Source organism: Sceloporus occidentalis, unplaced genomic scaffold (genome assembly GCF_023333645.1).
Source record: "Sceloporus occidentalis isolate IW3139 unplaced genomic scaffold, rSceOcc1.0.p SCAF_3, whole genome shotgun sequence".
Taxonomy (NCBI): Eukaryota; Metazoa; Chordata; class Lepidosauria; order Squamata; family Phrynosomatidae; genus Sceloporus; species Sceloporus occidentalis.
This window is the reverse complement of record NW_028316983.1, coordinates 172,146,356-172,162,807: the sequence shown is the minus strand read 5'-3', so window position 1 is coordinate 172,162,807 and position 16,452 is coordinate 172,146,356. Positions and strand designations below refer to the sequence as shown.

The following is a 16,452-nucleotide window of genomic DNA, read 5'->3' as shown; positions in this document are numbered from 1 at the left end:
AAATGTTAAATAGCATAGGGGACACAATCGTTCCCTGAGGGACCCCAGATGTCAGGGCCCTCCTATCGGAGCGACAGTCCCCCAGCTCCACCATCTGGAATCTGCCCGAGAGGTAGGAACGGAACCACTGCAAAGCAGAGCCCCCGATACCCAACTCCCTCAGGCGACCCAGAAGGATACCATGGTCGATGGTATCAAAGGCCGCTGAGATGTCCAAGAGCACTAACAGGGACACGCTCCCCCTGTCCATACCCAGACGGAGATCATCAACTAAGGCGACCATAGCAGTCTCAACTCCATAGCCCGCCCGGAAGCCAGTTTGAAATGGGTCCAGATAATCCGTCTCATCCAAGATCCCTTGAAGCTGAAAAGCAACTGCCCTCTCGATCACCTTCCCTAAAAATGGCAGCAGCGAGACAGGCCGATAATTGTTCCGAATTAGGGGGTCAAGGGAGGGCTTTTTCAACAAAGGTTTAACAATGGCCGTCTTCAAAGTTGATGGAAACTGCCCATCCTTGAAGGATGTATTAATAATACGGTGCAACATATTAGTCACAACCGTTCCCCCTTGAGCTGTCAGCCATGAAGGACAGGGATCGAGAGAGCAAGTCATCTTCCTAACACTTCGAAGAATCTTGTCTACATCCTCAGTACAGGCAGACTCAAAGTGATCCAGTTTAACCAAGTCCATGGAGGCTCTGGACACCTCTTTTCTAGATTCTGAACTAATAATGGAGTCGAGATCAACCCTTATCTGAGAGATTTTATCCGCGAAGAAGTTGTTAAACTCGTCACAGCAGGCTTTCGATGGTTCCAAAATAGGGTTCAGGGGAGGAGGGAGTTGAGTAAGCTCCCTCACTACCCCTGAACAGCTCTGCCGGACGCGACTCCGCGGACGCGATACGCGCAGAAAAGAACAAGTTCTTCGCTGCGATTATCGCCACCCCGTAGTCCTTCAAAAGAGAGTCCAGGAGTGTCTTGTCGGCTAAGGCCTGATGTCTCCGCCATTTGCGCTCTAGTTATCGCAAAACCTGCTTCCTGGCCCGAAGATCTTCCGTATACCAAGGCCGTTTTTTGGAAGCAGGTCTGAGAGGATGCTTGGGAGCGATACTGTATATAGCCCTGGGGAGATCAGTATCCCAGATATTAGTCAGGGCATCAATAGAATCGCAGTCAGTTCCAACCATAAACCCTTCTAGGGCTTCTTGGGACCTTTTGGGTTCCATCAGCCTTCGAGGGTGGACCATCCGAATAGGTCCGCCACCCCCGGGAGGGATCCGGGTAGAAGCCTTGATATTAGCCTCGACCAGGAAATGGTCCGTCCATGACAAGGGAGAGACATTAGAAACCTCTGCCCACGGTGTCTCCATATCCGTACAGAAGAAAACATCAAGTGTATTACCAGCTGAATGTGTAGGTCCTGAGACTAATTGGGACAGGCCCATGGTTGTCATGGTAGCCATGAACTCCCGAGCCGCACCAGTTGGATTACGACTGGTCTCGAAAGGGATGTTGAGGTCCCCCAAGACTAAAAGTCTAGGGGACTCCAACACCAGTTCCGAGACCAGCTGTGTCAGCTCGGTCAGGGAGTCTGTTAGCGCACGGGGTGGCCGGTAGACCAACAAAATCCCCAAACTGTCCTTGTCCTTCAGGGTCAGGTAAATACACTCAATGTAATCTGTCTGACGTAAATGGTTCCTGGTCAAGGAAAGGGTGTTCTTATGGATCAAGGTAACCCCCCCCCTCGCCCACCTAACCTGCACTGATCCTTAACTGAATACCCAGCTGGGAGGGCCTGAGTCCACACTGCTTCGCTTTCAGGCCCAAGCCAGGTCTCAGTAATGCATGCCAGGTCACAACGCTTTTCCTCCAACAAATCATACAAGATATGAGTCTTGTTCTTTACAGAATTTCTTTAGGCATGTCACATACTCTCAGACTCAGAAAACCGCCTAGTAGGGTCACCTTAGGCTCTCCATACATCAGAAGCAACTTGAAGGCAAACAGTAACAACAACAACAATGTAAACAAGACCATGATATTTGGCACTAGCAAATTCTTAACTTCAAATATATGAAAGGGAAAGTTGGCATTTTTTATATTAGATACTGTTAGGTATAGTAGGAGAGCCGTCTGTGTATTTTTCTCCCGTTTAACATTTTGACTTCTTATTCTCACAATAACATTTTTATATAAACATTTTGTTACATTTGTTACAGGAACAGTAATTGGTGTTGTTATTTACACTGGAAAAGAAACTCGAAGTGTAATGAATACATCCAATCCAAAGAATAAGGTAAGCTAAGAAAGAATGCTGGAGCAAATGTCTGATATTTTAACCATCTTTTCCTTTTAAAAACATTAGAATTACAAAGTAAAGAAAGTATTAGCATAATATATTGTCACCTAACTAGGTTTAACAGCATTTTGCCATATGACAAGGACCTTCTTGTTTAGATGGGCATTTTTTCTGTCAGATGGGTAAATGAAATTTATGCCCCCAAATGGACTCTAAAATGATGGGTAGACTTATATAAGGAGCAACAAGTTAATACTGTTTGAAAATTTCCTGAAAGAAGTGCCCACCTTCCTCTGTAGCCAGGGATCTTTAAGGAGCTTCCCATTTGAGTCCTCACTCTCCGGCGCGATCTCCCCTCTTCTCTCTCTCTTCCTGTGTGTGTGTAAAAGAGAGAGATCCCTCAGTCCCCTTGCCGCCAGAGCTAACAAACAGCTGCTCAGGAAAGGGAAAAAGAGAGTATGCCCAGGCTTGGGCCCCGTTTTGCAAGCTGTGAGCCTGGAAATCCTGGGGATGAGAGAAGAGAAAGAGAAAGGTCTGTCCCCCCTTCTGCAAGCCATGAGCCTTGGCAATCCTGGAGGTTATGTGCACAGAAAGAGAGAGAGGTTTTTATCCCCTTCTGCAAGGCATAAGCCTTGGGAATCCTGGGGGTTATGTGAGGAGAAAGAGAGAGAGAGAGCTGTCTATCCCCTTCTGCAAGCCTTGAGAATCCTAGGTTGAAGGGCAGAGAGAGGGTGGGGTTCACCTTTTTTACAAGCCATGAACCTTGGGAATGCTTTTGGTAAAGGGAAAGAGAGTGTGTGCATGCCGAGGTTTGTTTCCCTTTTTACATGCTGAGACTATGACCCTTGGGAGAGGTCCAGAGAGGGAGATGTAGGGAAGGATGTGGTGATTTGTTTCCCCCTTTAGATCTTTTGTAACATGACCCAATGTTTGACCCTCGACTTATCCACGGGTCATATCAAAATCCATGATTTTGGCCCCAAAAACTGCCCTCGACTTATACATGAGGTCGACATATACATGAGTATATACGGTAATTGCTGTTAGTAATATTCAGTTTTTCATGAACATCACAAGATGGATCATGTTTTATACAAATAAAAAAGAGTTTTTTAAAAATTATTATTATTATTATTGGTGCAGTACAGACCACCCAAAAAGGGCGGCCTGCCGGTGCCTGTTTTTCTGCCAGAGGGAAGCCTCAGCCACCAAACTGCAAGGCTTTCTGCCGGCGGAAAAAGAACCCGCAAAAAGCAGGTTCTTTGGAAGCCGTGGCGGCAGCGTAACCACTTGTTATGTAAATGCTGTGTGGTGCCGTGCGGATGCCGTGCGACACTTACGTAACAATGGCGGTGCCCACGTATACAGGGCTCCGCCATTGTTATGCCCTTGTCACGTGCGAGGGTTGTGGGATGTGTGGGCGCTCCACCCTCAACCAACTCCTATTATGCCTGAAAGGCCCGTATGTACTGGGCCATTATTAACATTTATTTATAGAGCACTGTAAAGTTCTCATAGCACTTTACATAGTAAGGGTCAAAGAAAAAAGAGAAAAAGAAAAAAATCTTGCCAAGCGGCGTACAATCTAAACATTACATGATTAAAATATCTCTAAAATAATACTAATTGGTATATAATAAAACAAAGTAAGCAACAGATTAACAGCCAGTTATTTGGACTGCCTCCCTAAACAAGAGTGTCTTCAATTCAGCCTTAAAATTAGCCAAAGAGGTAACAGTTCTTAATTGTGTGGGGAGATTTTAGACATGAGGAGCAGCACAAGAGAAGGGGCAGATTCGAGCAGGAGAAGAGGAGGACCTTGGCTGGGTCAGGAGACCGATGTCATAGTATCTCAATGCGCGTGGAGGGTGATAAGGAGAGATGAGCACTGATAAATAAGAGGGAGCCAAGCCATGAAGGGCTTTAAAGGTCAGGAGAAGAGTTTTATATCAGATTCTGAAAGGAACAGGGAACCAATGTAGGAATAACAACAAGATGATCCTGGCCACTGAGAAGATGATCCTGGCCACTGAGCATTGCACAGAGATTAGGGAGCTAAAGTGAGAAATAAGAAGACCCACTAGCAATGGGTTGCAATAATCCTGGTGTGATATCACCAGTGCATGCACCGAAGTCTTCGCCATCAAAACCGAAAGAAACGGTCAAATTCTGATCAGATTATAAAGAAAGAATCTGCATGACTTGATTGTAGCCTGGATCTGTGGAGTGAACGATAATGAAGAGCCAAGACTACGGGCCTCATTGAAAGATTGAATAGAAATGTCATTCACAGTAACTGACAAAGAACATTGCAAAAATGGCTTGGGTGGGAAGACAAGTAGCTCAGTTTTGGCTATATTGAGCTTCAGGCACCGGTGAATCATCCACTGAGAGACAGCAGCAAGACATGATGATAATCGCTGCTCAACACCCAGCGAAATCTCAGGAGTAGAGAAGTATAGCTGAGTGTCATCGGCGTATAGGTGATACTGAAAGCCGTAGGAGCTAATAAGATTTCCAAGGACATGGTATAAAGGGACAACAGTAAAGGAGCCAAGACAGAACTCTGAGGGACTGCAACAGCTAAATAAGACAGTGGCAGAAAGTAACCACCGCAAAAGGTCTGTTTGATAGGTAAGATTTAAACCAACTTAAAACTGATCCCACAAAACCCAGGTCTTGGAGTAAATCCACCAAGAGACCATGATCAGCAGTGTCAAACGCAGCAGAGAGATCCAGGAGGACTAGAATAGAATAAAGACCTTTAGATTTATCCAGTAAAAGATCACCAGAGTGCAGTTGAGTGCAGTGGGCAAAAGCCGGACTGAAAAAGATCAAGAATAGAATTAGCAGTAAGAAACTCCAGGCAGCGGAAAAAAACAACACATTCTAAAACCTTAGAAAAGGAAGAAGTGAGATAGGCCAATAGATCAAGAGAGAAGATGGATCAAGAGAAGGCTTTTTTAAGATTGGTGAAACTAAAGCATGCTTAAAGGCAGAAAGGAAGGAGATTTATAATAATTCTGTTTTGCCAAGAAGATAGCGTGTGAAAAAGAAAAAAACAAATTTATAATGAATAAAGTCAGCCCTTTCCCTAGTCTTTTTACACAACCATTCAGCAGCTTGAGAACAAGAATGGAAAAACCGAACAATAGGAGTGAACCAGGGCTGTGGCTTATTAGAAGAGGCCACGTGTATCAGTAAAGGAGCAAAACTATTGAGGGTTGCCGATAAGGTAGAATTGACTAAGGAGAGGTGTTGGATCCACGGAGTTTTCAAGGTTTAAGGAAGATAAAGAAATAATTCTATACATTTTAGGTTTTAGTCTTAGAAATTCAAACATAGCTACAGGACATCTCCAAGAGCTTGGAGTAAAATTCCTACATTTGCAATCTAATTGTTCATGTACAGTTAAATTATATTTATTTCTGCAAATTAGAATGATTGCATCATGCTGTCCTTGTATAACACTTTGAAAACTTATATTCTCCGTCAGTGATCACATTGTTTAACCTATTTTGTGTATTTTTCATTTTTTTTTAAATTTCATACACTTTTTGGAATATTAGATTTGTGAGATGAGGTAGATCCATCCTGTATTCTGAATTCTTTTACTATGATGTAGTTACTAATGGTGGAGGGTATCTTTGCATCTGTGGGGTTTTTCATTCAAGTCTGTGCAAATAGCTGCTAATTTGGGGCAATAATCTTCCTAAAGACTATTAAAAAGGCATCACAGTTATCATGAGCTGAAACTTGAGTTTGCCTTTTATAAACTATACCTTTATTTAACAGGAAGATAATTATATCAAAAAAAGAAAAAAAAACTTTGGCTTAAAAATCAATTGTGACAGGTTGCCATTTTCATGCCATTCATAATAATAACTTACTTAGAGTCAGAACATAAAGAATAAAATGATAATCCAAATTGGCTAAAGTAGTTATTGCAGCCCCTTGAGTGTATTGATTTGTGTTTCTAATAAAAAGATGCTTTTAAATGTGTCATTGACAAAGAGACAGGTGATATATGCTATTATGTGAATTACAATGTTCTGTTATCATTTGAATCTTGATAACAGCATTTTAAAATAGAACAAAACACAATGTATGGTATGCATGCTTATTTTACCTCTGATGCACTGATGTGAAATTAAAACTTTTCAGGAAAAAAAAACTAGGTCAAAAGCGAAGTGCTCTCACACACTGAAATGAATAAATAACACAATAATGTAGAACCACATGGTATTTATTATCTGTTCTATCATGCAGTTTTATCAATAGCTGACTCCTTGAAAACTATAACATTTCTGTACTAAATCCTTATTTAGAATTGTGCTTTCGTCAGATAGATATGTACAATGAAGAAAATAAGCCCTGGATTCCGCTGTGTTCATGTGCGGATAGAACCAATTCTATTACCAGAGCTGTTGTGGAGCTTCCTTTCCTCACAGTCTGCTCTGAAAGGGGTGGAAAACCTTAGAGCAGAGTTTTAGGTGATGCAGAGGACTTTTGCAGGGAGAAGAAAAGGAGAAAGTCTTGTTGCATTATCAGAACGATGCTAATGAAACCTTGGATTTTGGCATAAGGAAGCTGGGGTCATTTGGGTTAAAAATACATTGTTCCTTTATATTTAACAGAGTTTTAAAAAAAGGGGGGTGGGTGGGTGGGAGAATATTGGTGCAGAGCAGCAGCAAGAAGAGATTAAACAGAACAAACAAACCAATTAGTAGCACATAGAAAAATTGTGATCCAATTTTTAGGATTGTAGGTGCACAATCCACCTTCATTTACATAATCTGTATACTTTGATATTACATCTGCTAACAATTAAAAGTTGTGTTTCTTCAGCTGAAATGTGAACATAAATAAACTTATAATTTCAGGCAGCAGTAAAGAGGCAAAATGTTAAATGCTGAAAAAACAATCATAATTAGAACATCTGGGGTGCATCATAGTTCAGGGGATGAAGTTTAAACTAGTTCTTTTAAATGTGTAGTTTTCTCATTTAGCATAACTTAATCCAGAAAGGTAGACATCAGGTATTCATTGGAGATATAAGTATGTACAAGATATAATTTAGTATAAGTATTTAATTCAAAATACGGAAAGAAATTAATTCTTACCTTACTGCTGTCGTTCCTTATTGGTGATGAAATTACCACTTGGTAGGAGGTCATCTACTTTTCATTTTGCAAGAAGGAGCATTTTAAGATCTCTAAAGTAAAGTGTACGAAGGACTCATCCCTTCTGTAGAACGCTAAATGGGAAACCATGGTTGCTCTGAGCTGTACACCAGTGTTTGAAATGTCACTTAACTATTATTCATTATATGCAATCTTAAATATAACAAAATTGTTCACCAGGATAGCCACTTCTGCATGCTTCCTGCTTGTGGGGAGTGGAGGATAGGGATGAAAATAATTCATTGGCATAGCAATGCATGTGAAGTATGGCTGTTGGAGGGGAGATAGTAGTAGAAAGAGTGTACAGCAGTTTATGCACAGTGGGGGAGCTGAAGATTTAACAAAGATATTAAGAAGCACGACTAAAAATGATATGGTTCTCCTTTTTCATATACCAGCTACAAACAGCTTACCGACACTGCATGTTTGTACCTGTGTCAGCAGGAATGGAGGGAGATAATGCCTTTTTGTCTCTTCAGTCTACTGCCTTTAGTTCCCAAGGAAGTGCTGTTTTTCCATGGAATTAAGGTGTATGCTAGTTGCTGGAGGAATATCAGGACCAAGACAATTTCTGAGCAATGAGAAAGTACAAGACAAGACAGAACCAGCCACTGATGGGAAATCAACCCTTATGGGGTGACACTACTGAGAATTGTCAGTTCAGGAAGACACAGAAATGGGGCACTACTCCTTCTTTGAGTTATTTATTTGTTTTAATTAATTACAGTTGGCTCTCTGTATTGGTGAGGGTTCGGTTGTGGATCCCCCTCGTAGATGCCAAAAAACTGGACTCTGATGTTCATGTGGCCAGTCCATGGATGCTGCAGTCTGTGGATGGATGGCCTGTTTATACAGATGGCCAACTGTAATTTATATCCCATCTTTCTCCCAGCACAGGATTCAAGGCAGCTTACATCAAGTTAAAACAAAGTACATCCAGCCTTCCATATCCACAGATTCCATGGATTCAACCATTTTTGGCTTGAAAATATTCCAATAAGATATAAATTCCAAAAAGCAACCCTTGATTTTGTAATTTTATAAGGGACATTGTTTTACTAAGCCAGTGATGGCGAACCTTTTAGAGACCGAGTGCCCAAACTGCAACCCAAAACCCACTTATTTATGGCAAAATGCCACATACCTCTGGCTTTCTAGTAATGAACTCTAGCGAACGCAACGGCACGAGTGCCCACCAAAAAGGCTCTGAGTGCCCTCTCTGGCACACGTGCCATAGGTTTGCCACCACTGTACTAAGCCATTGTATTGAGCAACCATGGATTTTGGTATCTACTGGAGGATACACCCCTCCCCCCCTCCCCCCCCCCGGATCTGGAACCAAACCATAGCAGATACCAAGGGCCTACTGTACAGCTAAAAAGCTATTAATATAAATGTTAGAAAAACAATTCAGTTCAAACACACACACTAAAAAAAGTTATATACAGTGTAGCCTTGCCTTATGCAGGGATCCGGCCCCACCCCCGCATAAGACAAATACTGTGTAAACTCGAGCCCCATTCAATAGAATGGGGCTTGTGTTCGCGGCAGTGTGGTGCACGCGCTATTTCCTGTATTGTAGCGTGGCTTCCACATAAAGTGGAAGCCGTGTATGGTGCGCTTGCATATGGAGCGGGCCACTGTGTGTGAGTATGTGTATGTATATATATATATATATATATATATGTAAAAATACAAACAGAACCTCTAATAAAAGCTTCATATGCTGCAACAAGCTAAAAACCAAAGGCTTGTCAAAATAAAATTGTCTTTATCTGCTGGCAGAAAAACTGCAAGCTGGGGGCCAACAGAACCTCCTGTGGGTGTGACTTCCACAACTTGTGAACAGCCACTGAGAAGATTTTCCAATGTTCATCAAACATGTCTGTGGTGGTAGAACCAAGAAAAGGTCCTCCCCACATCTCTTAAAACTCAGGCAAACTCATATAGTGAGATGTAGTCTTTCAGATAGTCTGGACCCAGACTGTTTAAGGACTGAAGAACAATTGGAATGTGGTGAGAATGGTAAAGATCTTGGTGAGAGGCATGTTCATATAAAACTATTATCACCCACTGCAGAAGTATGGCTTGACTTTTTTGTACACCACAACCAGAGACCCTGCCTGAAAGGAAGGGCTCAGAAGAAGGAACATGAAGTGCACAGGTGAGAGCGGAACACTAGTTGAAGCAGAAGTGTTGTATAATTTGGTATCTCTGGACTGTTTTTGTTCATCACTGGCACTGAGATATCTTGGCAGTTGGTGTAGGAGAAATTTTAAAAGCTTGTCTAACAGTGTAAGGAGTGTATTTACATTTACATACTGCATTGGCTTCTGTTTCTGTCTGTTTTGTGTGTTGTACACGTGCTTGGATTAATCTTGGAAGAATAGATACTTGAAATCTGTCAAATGTTTTTCCTTTCCAACCTGTTGATGCTGCTACTGGATGCCAACCAACCTACAATAAAAGGGGTGGATGAGTGGGTTCAACATATTATTGTGGCTGGGTGCATGAGCCGGATGGAGCGGATCTTCCCTGCTTTGTCCACCCTGATAGTTACTACAGCACCAATATCTATTGGGTGGTGGAGGTGTCATTAGTCATCCATAAGGATTACATCTCTCATGCCCTAGTACCAGTTTTAGGGTTTGTATCTTGTTCTGGATCAGTGAGAGAGAAGAAACATGCTGCTGCTTTATTGGCCATGCAGCTGCCAAGTTGTTTACTTTCTTAAGCTGTCTGACATGGTCTCAGAGATGATGCTGGGTGACTTCAGCATCCTTGTTGACCCCTGCCTTGACCCACTCAAGACTTCTTTACTGTTATCAAAAACATTGGCCCACCTCAGTAATTGGTTGGCCTGACTAATGTGGCAGGGCATACCTTGGAATTTATTTTGGTGTTGGGAGCAGATGTTTGGAGGTTAAATTCAACAATCCCATCATTGTGATTAGATAATTTCCTGTGCAGTTTGATTTTGTGGTAGCAGATTTCCACGATGGGAGACAAAGTTAAGATGGTTCACTTGCAGAAATATATTACATTTAACAGGTTAATTTTAGCTGCCGCTGCACTTCCAGCATCAATTTGGATTGCTGGGGATGACTTCAAATAAGATTTTGAGGTATGAGCCAGGAAGGAAGTGGATTTAGAAGTAAGTGATCTTTCAGATATCCTGGAACCCCACTGTTTATGACTTTACAGTATATGTTGATAAGTTTCAGAGGCTAATCCCACCCCAGGACCTCCGAGGGCTGTATGCACTCCCAAACCTCCATCTTCCCAGCCACCAACCAGATTGTCGCTCAAAGAGCCAGTGAAAATAATTATTCAAGGGCAGCTTCTTATAGAATGCATTATAGCAGTCTAAATGGCCAGAAATTAAGTCTCTGATCATTGGGGCCTTTCTTACTTTTTCAAAGAACATATCCAAGCTGCATAGCAAATGAATTTGTGCAAAATAACTCCTGACCCACCAGGAGCAATTTCAAAAGAATTGGAGGTCTACACAATTCCTACCCTGGCCTAAATCCACTATTAATTCCAACTGGGGAAGATCCACTGATTTACAGGAGCTTATGTTAAGTGTTGACCTATCAAGTTCCTGTTAATTCAGTAGATCTCTTCTGTTCAGAAGTAGTAACAACTGGATTTAGGGCTTAATCCCTTAATCATGGGGGGAAACTGCAAGAAATGTTTTTGTAGCCCATAGTGAGTCCAAAACTACTTGTTTCGTATGTAGAAGTATGGTCTTGCTCAGTTTCATATGTTTACCTGTATAAACAATAGGTTTACTGGTATATTATAATTTAGGGAATGATTTATTTTGCATCTTCATTTTAATCACTCAACAACAATTTTTCTAAACTTTAAGTCAACACTCTGTGATTTATTATACCAATTATAAAAATTATTCTGTAGCCTAAAGAAGTAGGGATTGTTAGAAAAAAAGCAAGGCAAAGAGGAGAATTTTCTAATGAATCCATTTAATATGCTTTTAATTCAAATGATATGAACATAAATAGTTTTTGCAAGGTTCAGTATCAGTCTAAAATGATATATTTGAATTTTTATTTGAGTTTAATGTAGATATGGCAGCATCAACATTATTATAGTGTGATGGCTGTGTGCATAATATCTCATTTGTAGTCTAATCAGCCTATTATGGAATGTAATTCCAGCCTTAAAAGTGGCATTGAATTGTGCTGTTTATAATGCATGAATCAGTAATCAATCCTATTTGGATATTTGTTAAAACCCAGTGCATTGGATGATTGGAATCTGCCAAAGCTAAAGGTCACCCATAGCTGTTAATTAGCCTAAAGGGAATTAACTGAAATAACCAAATATTGCCTTAGTCAAAATGCAGGTTTTGTTTATTTTCCTATGACTCATGTGGACCCAGAGCTTTGTTAAATGGTTTAAGAAATGTATTGTGTTTGTATTTTGCTTATCATTTAGGAACGTTGCTATCTATATAAAATAAGTTGTCAGTCTCCAATTCTTGTTCACATAAACTTTACAGTATTACAGTAAGAATATCTAAGTACTGGAAAGGTGCTTCCTAACTTGGTAGAACCTTTCTTTTCAATTCTCTCATTTTCTGTCATGTATATTAAACTGTACTGTGATTTTATGAAGACCACTTTGCCTTGTTATAAACAGCCAGTTAATGTTGATGTTTGGTCTTATGATTCTGGGAATGTACTGTTATGGATTGGCTGCAATTGCTCAGGTGAGTACTAAAGCTAGATTAGATGTGTAAAGTGGGACGAGTGAGGAATAAAGTAATTGAACTCCCATTTCAGCTTTTGTATGAGTCAGGGGCATTTACATGTACATGGCTTAAAACATTGTCCTCTCATTCTTAAATTTGGGTGCCAGTATGGAAACTGATTAGCTACGTCTATACTATTTTGTTTGTGTTTTGTTAAAAACACATGTCAGGGACTAGATTTCAGTGGAAGAAACATTTTTTTTGCTCAGAGGATCAATCGTTGTTTTGTGACAAAGCTTTTAATCAAGAAAATTAATTAAAAAATTGTTGTTGCCATCCAGATAAAAATCTATTTGTCATGAAGCATTCACAAACTAAAGCAGGGGTGTGGCCTGTGGGCTGCATTTGGGTTCCATGGCCGTTGTGGCCACAGGGGTTAACAATAGTAGAGGGGGGTTTGCAAAAAATAAAATAAAGTTCCAACTTACTGTCTTGTTTTCTCTCTCCAGAATTTCCTTAAATGTACTTGGGGAGGGTGGTAGAAGGCATTCCCACCACCTTTGGAGCCCCCCAGAGATCAAAACAAGTTTTGTAAAAAATTTCCAAAAAGATTAGGTTGCAAAATGTTCACCAGGAGCATGAGAGACATTTCCTCCACATTTTGTTCCCAGCACCAGGCCAGTTTAGGAGAGGACTTTTTAAAAACCCAAAACATGGTGAAAATGTATTTGGGAGCAAAACATTGTTGTTGTTGGTGGGGAATCTCCAGGATCTCCCACAAGGCTTATGTGCCCCCCCCCTCAGCCTTTCACTATTGCCCATCCTTGAACTAAAGTGATATTGAAAGCAGTGCAAACAGTAAGCAGTACTATGCTGATAGTGACTCTCTAAACAAATACAGCACTATTTAGTTTGTCTCCCATACAGTGTTTTCAGACGTATCAGTTGACCAACATGGGTATTTTGAAGTACTGCTGAATTATTGGTTAAGTGTTATGATAACTGACTTTGAGTTCTCTCCCACTGCCCAGCTTCTGCTCTTCCAATATTGCCTTGAGAACCAGATCTGGAGCTTCCACTTCAGCTTTTGATTGACCACTGCACTACAACAGTGAGAACCATGCAGTCTTCTAGTTGTTGGCTTGCAATCCCAGCAACCCTAACCAGCATAGCCAGTAGTAATGGGTGCTGAGAGTTGCAGTCCAACAACATTAGAGTGCCACATAATTCCCACCCATGTTTTGAAGATGTCACCCATACAATTGTTACTGTTTTGCCCAGGATGTATTTTTAAAATTTAAAGAACACTAAAGATAGATGTAACATTTTAATAAATGGTAACCTAATTTTAAAAATTATATAAATGTTCAACAACAACTTAAAAATATAAATAGGCATGTTTCAGTAGGAATCAGTGGAGCACATGAACCACAGTGAGAGAGAATCTTGGTTGCAGGGTGTTCGATTTTTTTAGTGTGTTAATCTGGTAGGAGTTCATAACATTTTACTGGATAAAGATCATATCTTTTTATAGATTTTCTCACACTGACTGAGAAATCTACAAAGTGGCAATTAGGAATGAATATGTTACAGCTGATTTGTTCACAGAATTATGTCCACCTTCTGTATTATGATTCCCATACTGCTTCTTCAGTAGTGCAGTAGGTGCTCCATCATTTCACTGAATATTTAAGGCTTCTTGGTCCTGGGTGCTTCAGAATATGGAGAATGTCTTCAGGATTTAAAATGAGATGCCCCATCCTACTTCTCTTGATTATCCCTGTCATAGATGATATCTTTGGTGTTTCCTTGCAGATCACAGTTGGACAAGGATGATTGGAACAGAGCTTAGGCTGAAAGCCTTATCTATCAAAGTACTCAATCAACCTTTCTTCATGAGCAGGTTTACCATTTTTCCCCCAAGTGGCAAGATGATTCCACTCTTAATGAGATGGAGCAGAAACCCAAGGAAATACAGCCAGATGTGCTGTATATCAAGCCATCTGATCAAAGATGAGCAACTTTCTAGGAGTGGTGGAGGCACATCCCTTTTTCCAGGCACCACATCCTCTTGATGCCATCAACATAGCTGCCTTTGCTGGAAATTCACATGCTTTCCATGGGTCACATGTAGCCAAAACCTGCAACTGAGGTTGTCTATTAGAAGTGGAAATTAGATAAATTCATAAAAGATAAGGCTATTAATGGCTACTAGCTATTTACATTCTTCTTCTGGGATCAGAGGCAGCGAATTTACCACTGAATACCAACTATAGTGAAATAGTAGAAAAGGACTTTGTCATAGCATCCAGCGGATGGGCTTCTCATAGGCATTGCTTTTGTGGGAAACAGGATGATTGCTATGATCCATCATACCAATCCAACATTTTTTAATTAAAAAAATGAGTGCCTTGTAATTCTGGCCATAATAACTATAAGCAGTTGTCTGGTGCTTAAATGGGGAGGAGCAGGAGAGTGTTTCTTGTTGCAATTGTTTTATGCTGTCAACTCAATTTTGACATACAGTATCCTTGTGGATTAGAGATCTCCAGGAACTCCAGTCAGCTGCCCTGCTCAGATCATACAAATTCCACCCAAGGCTGTGGCATCCTTGATTGACTCAATCCACCTATCAAGTGGTTTTACTCTTTTTTTCTTACTACCTTCCACTTTATCCATAATTTACATCTTTTCCAGCAAGTCATTTTACCTCATGATATGTCCAAAGTATGACAATCTCAATTTAGTCATCTTCGCTTCTAGTGTGAATTCAGGCTTGATTTGCTCTAAGAACCAATCGTTTGCCTTTATAGCAGTCCATGTTGTCCCGATAACTTCTCCAGGGCCACATTTCACATTTATTTCCTTCCTGACTGCTTTCTTCCCTTTCAGCATTCACAATCATACATAGAGTGTTTCTTACCCCTACATTGATAAAAGCTACTTAGGCCCCATTCTCACTGACCCATTTGCCCTGGGTAGATCCGGGTCAGATACGGTAAGCTGGCACCAAATCTCTCTGAAAAGAAGTTTTCACTAACATTTACCCCACTGATGTTCCCATTTACAGAAGTAGCGCTTCAAGATGGAACCTTTTGTTGTCAATCAATTCACTTCTGTTGGTGTCAGTGGTGACGTGCCATGCTGCCATTGGCCAATGGCATCCTTTTTTTAAGAAAATGGCAGCAGCATTGGCATATTTTGTCAACTTCCCATATAAAACTATTAAAAAAACTTGACAGAAGATTCCATTCAAGCTTTGCCCTGGGACCAAGGTTTGGGGGGGCACTGGGGGAGGAGGAGGAGGGGAGGAAGCAACAGGCTGCAGAGGAGGACCAGGACGATGGCTAAGGGGGAGAAGCCACTGGCCGTGGCTGCTGCTGTTGCGTGGTCCATCCTCAGCTGTCCCTTTGTCCAGGAGAAGGAGCAGCAGCAGGAGGAGAGTGCGGGCTCCCAGGGCTCTTACCTCCCCTCTGTGGCCAACGCAGACCTGAGGCCTCTGCGGAGCCCAGGGAGGCCGGAAAAAGCCATGTGCAAGGTCGCTGGGTGCGAGTGCACAGCTGCCTGGGTGGCCCTGCAGCCTCAGAGGAGGCCTGGAAGGCCAGAGAATGAGCCCTTCCCATGGCTTGAGGCTGCTTTCTGGAGGCGTGAGGGGGGAACTGACTGCCAGGACTCCCTCCCTCTTTCTGCAAGGCTCCTTCAGCATCTGCGGGAGGCTCAATGCAAAAGCCAGGTAAAAGGACACTGAGAGCCCTCTTTCCTTCCTTCCTCCCTTGTGTCTGTGGGGAAAGGGAAGCACTGCTGGCAGAGCCTCTGCCCAGCAAGTTGCTGGGCCTCTTCAAGGGGATTTGGGGGGAGACACGGAGGAGGAAAGGGAGCCTCGCAGGGCCACACCACAGTCACACAGCCCCTGTACACTCTCCGGCCTCTCATCTCCCCTTTGCTCTCAGCCTGATGCTCTTGTCTTTCCCCTCTCGCCTCCCCTTCACTACCACTCCATGCCCCTTCCTCTATGTACCACAAGCATTCATGTGAAAGCATCAAGCATTCACATAATCTGTCAAAAAACAAAACAAAAAAAAGCCAAAGTGCCAGATGCGAGAGAGGAGGCATGTTCCATCCATTGCACACCACCTGACCTTGATCCCTCCCCCTAAATGACCTGATCATGACCAGGGCCAAGTTCACATTGGCCTGGCCCCGGTTTTTCCAAAAAGAAATGGGAAATAATCCACTTCCGGAAAACCCGCTCT

At 41.8% G+C, this 16,452-nt stretch overlaps 1 protein-coding gene across 3 annotated transcripts in view; it reads left to right on the top strand.

Annotated features, from left to right (window-relative positions):
- Positions 1-16,452, top strand: part of LOC149317126 (putative phospholipid-transporting ATPase IIB) — a 176,518-nt gene that overhangs the window by 86,630 nt on the left and 73,436 nt on the right. For all 3 annotated transcript variants that reach the window (XM_089516905.1, XM_089516903.1, XM_089516906.1), the window contains one exon: positions 2,220-2,296. In XM_089516905.1, the coding sequence (XP_089373031.1) occupies positions 2,220-2,296 (77 nt within the window). The remainder of the gene's footprint in view (positions 1-2,219; positions 2,297-16,452) is intronic.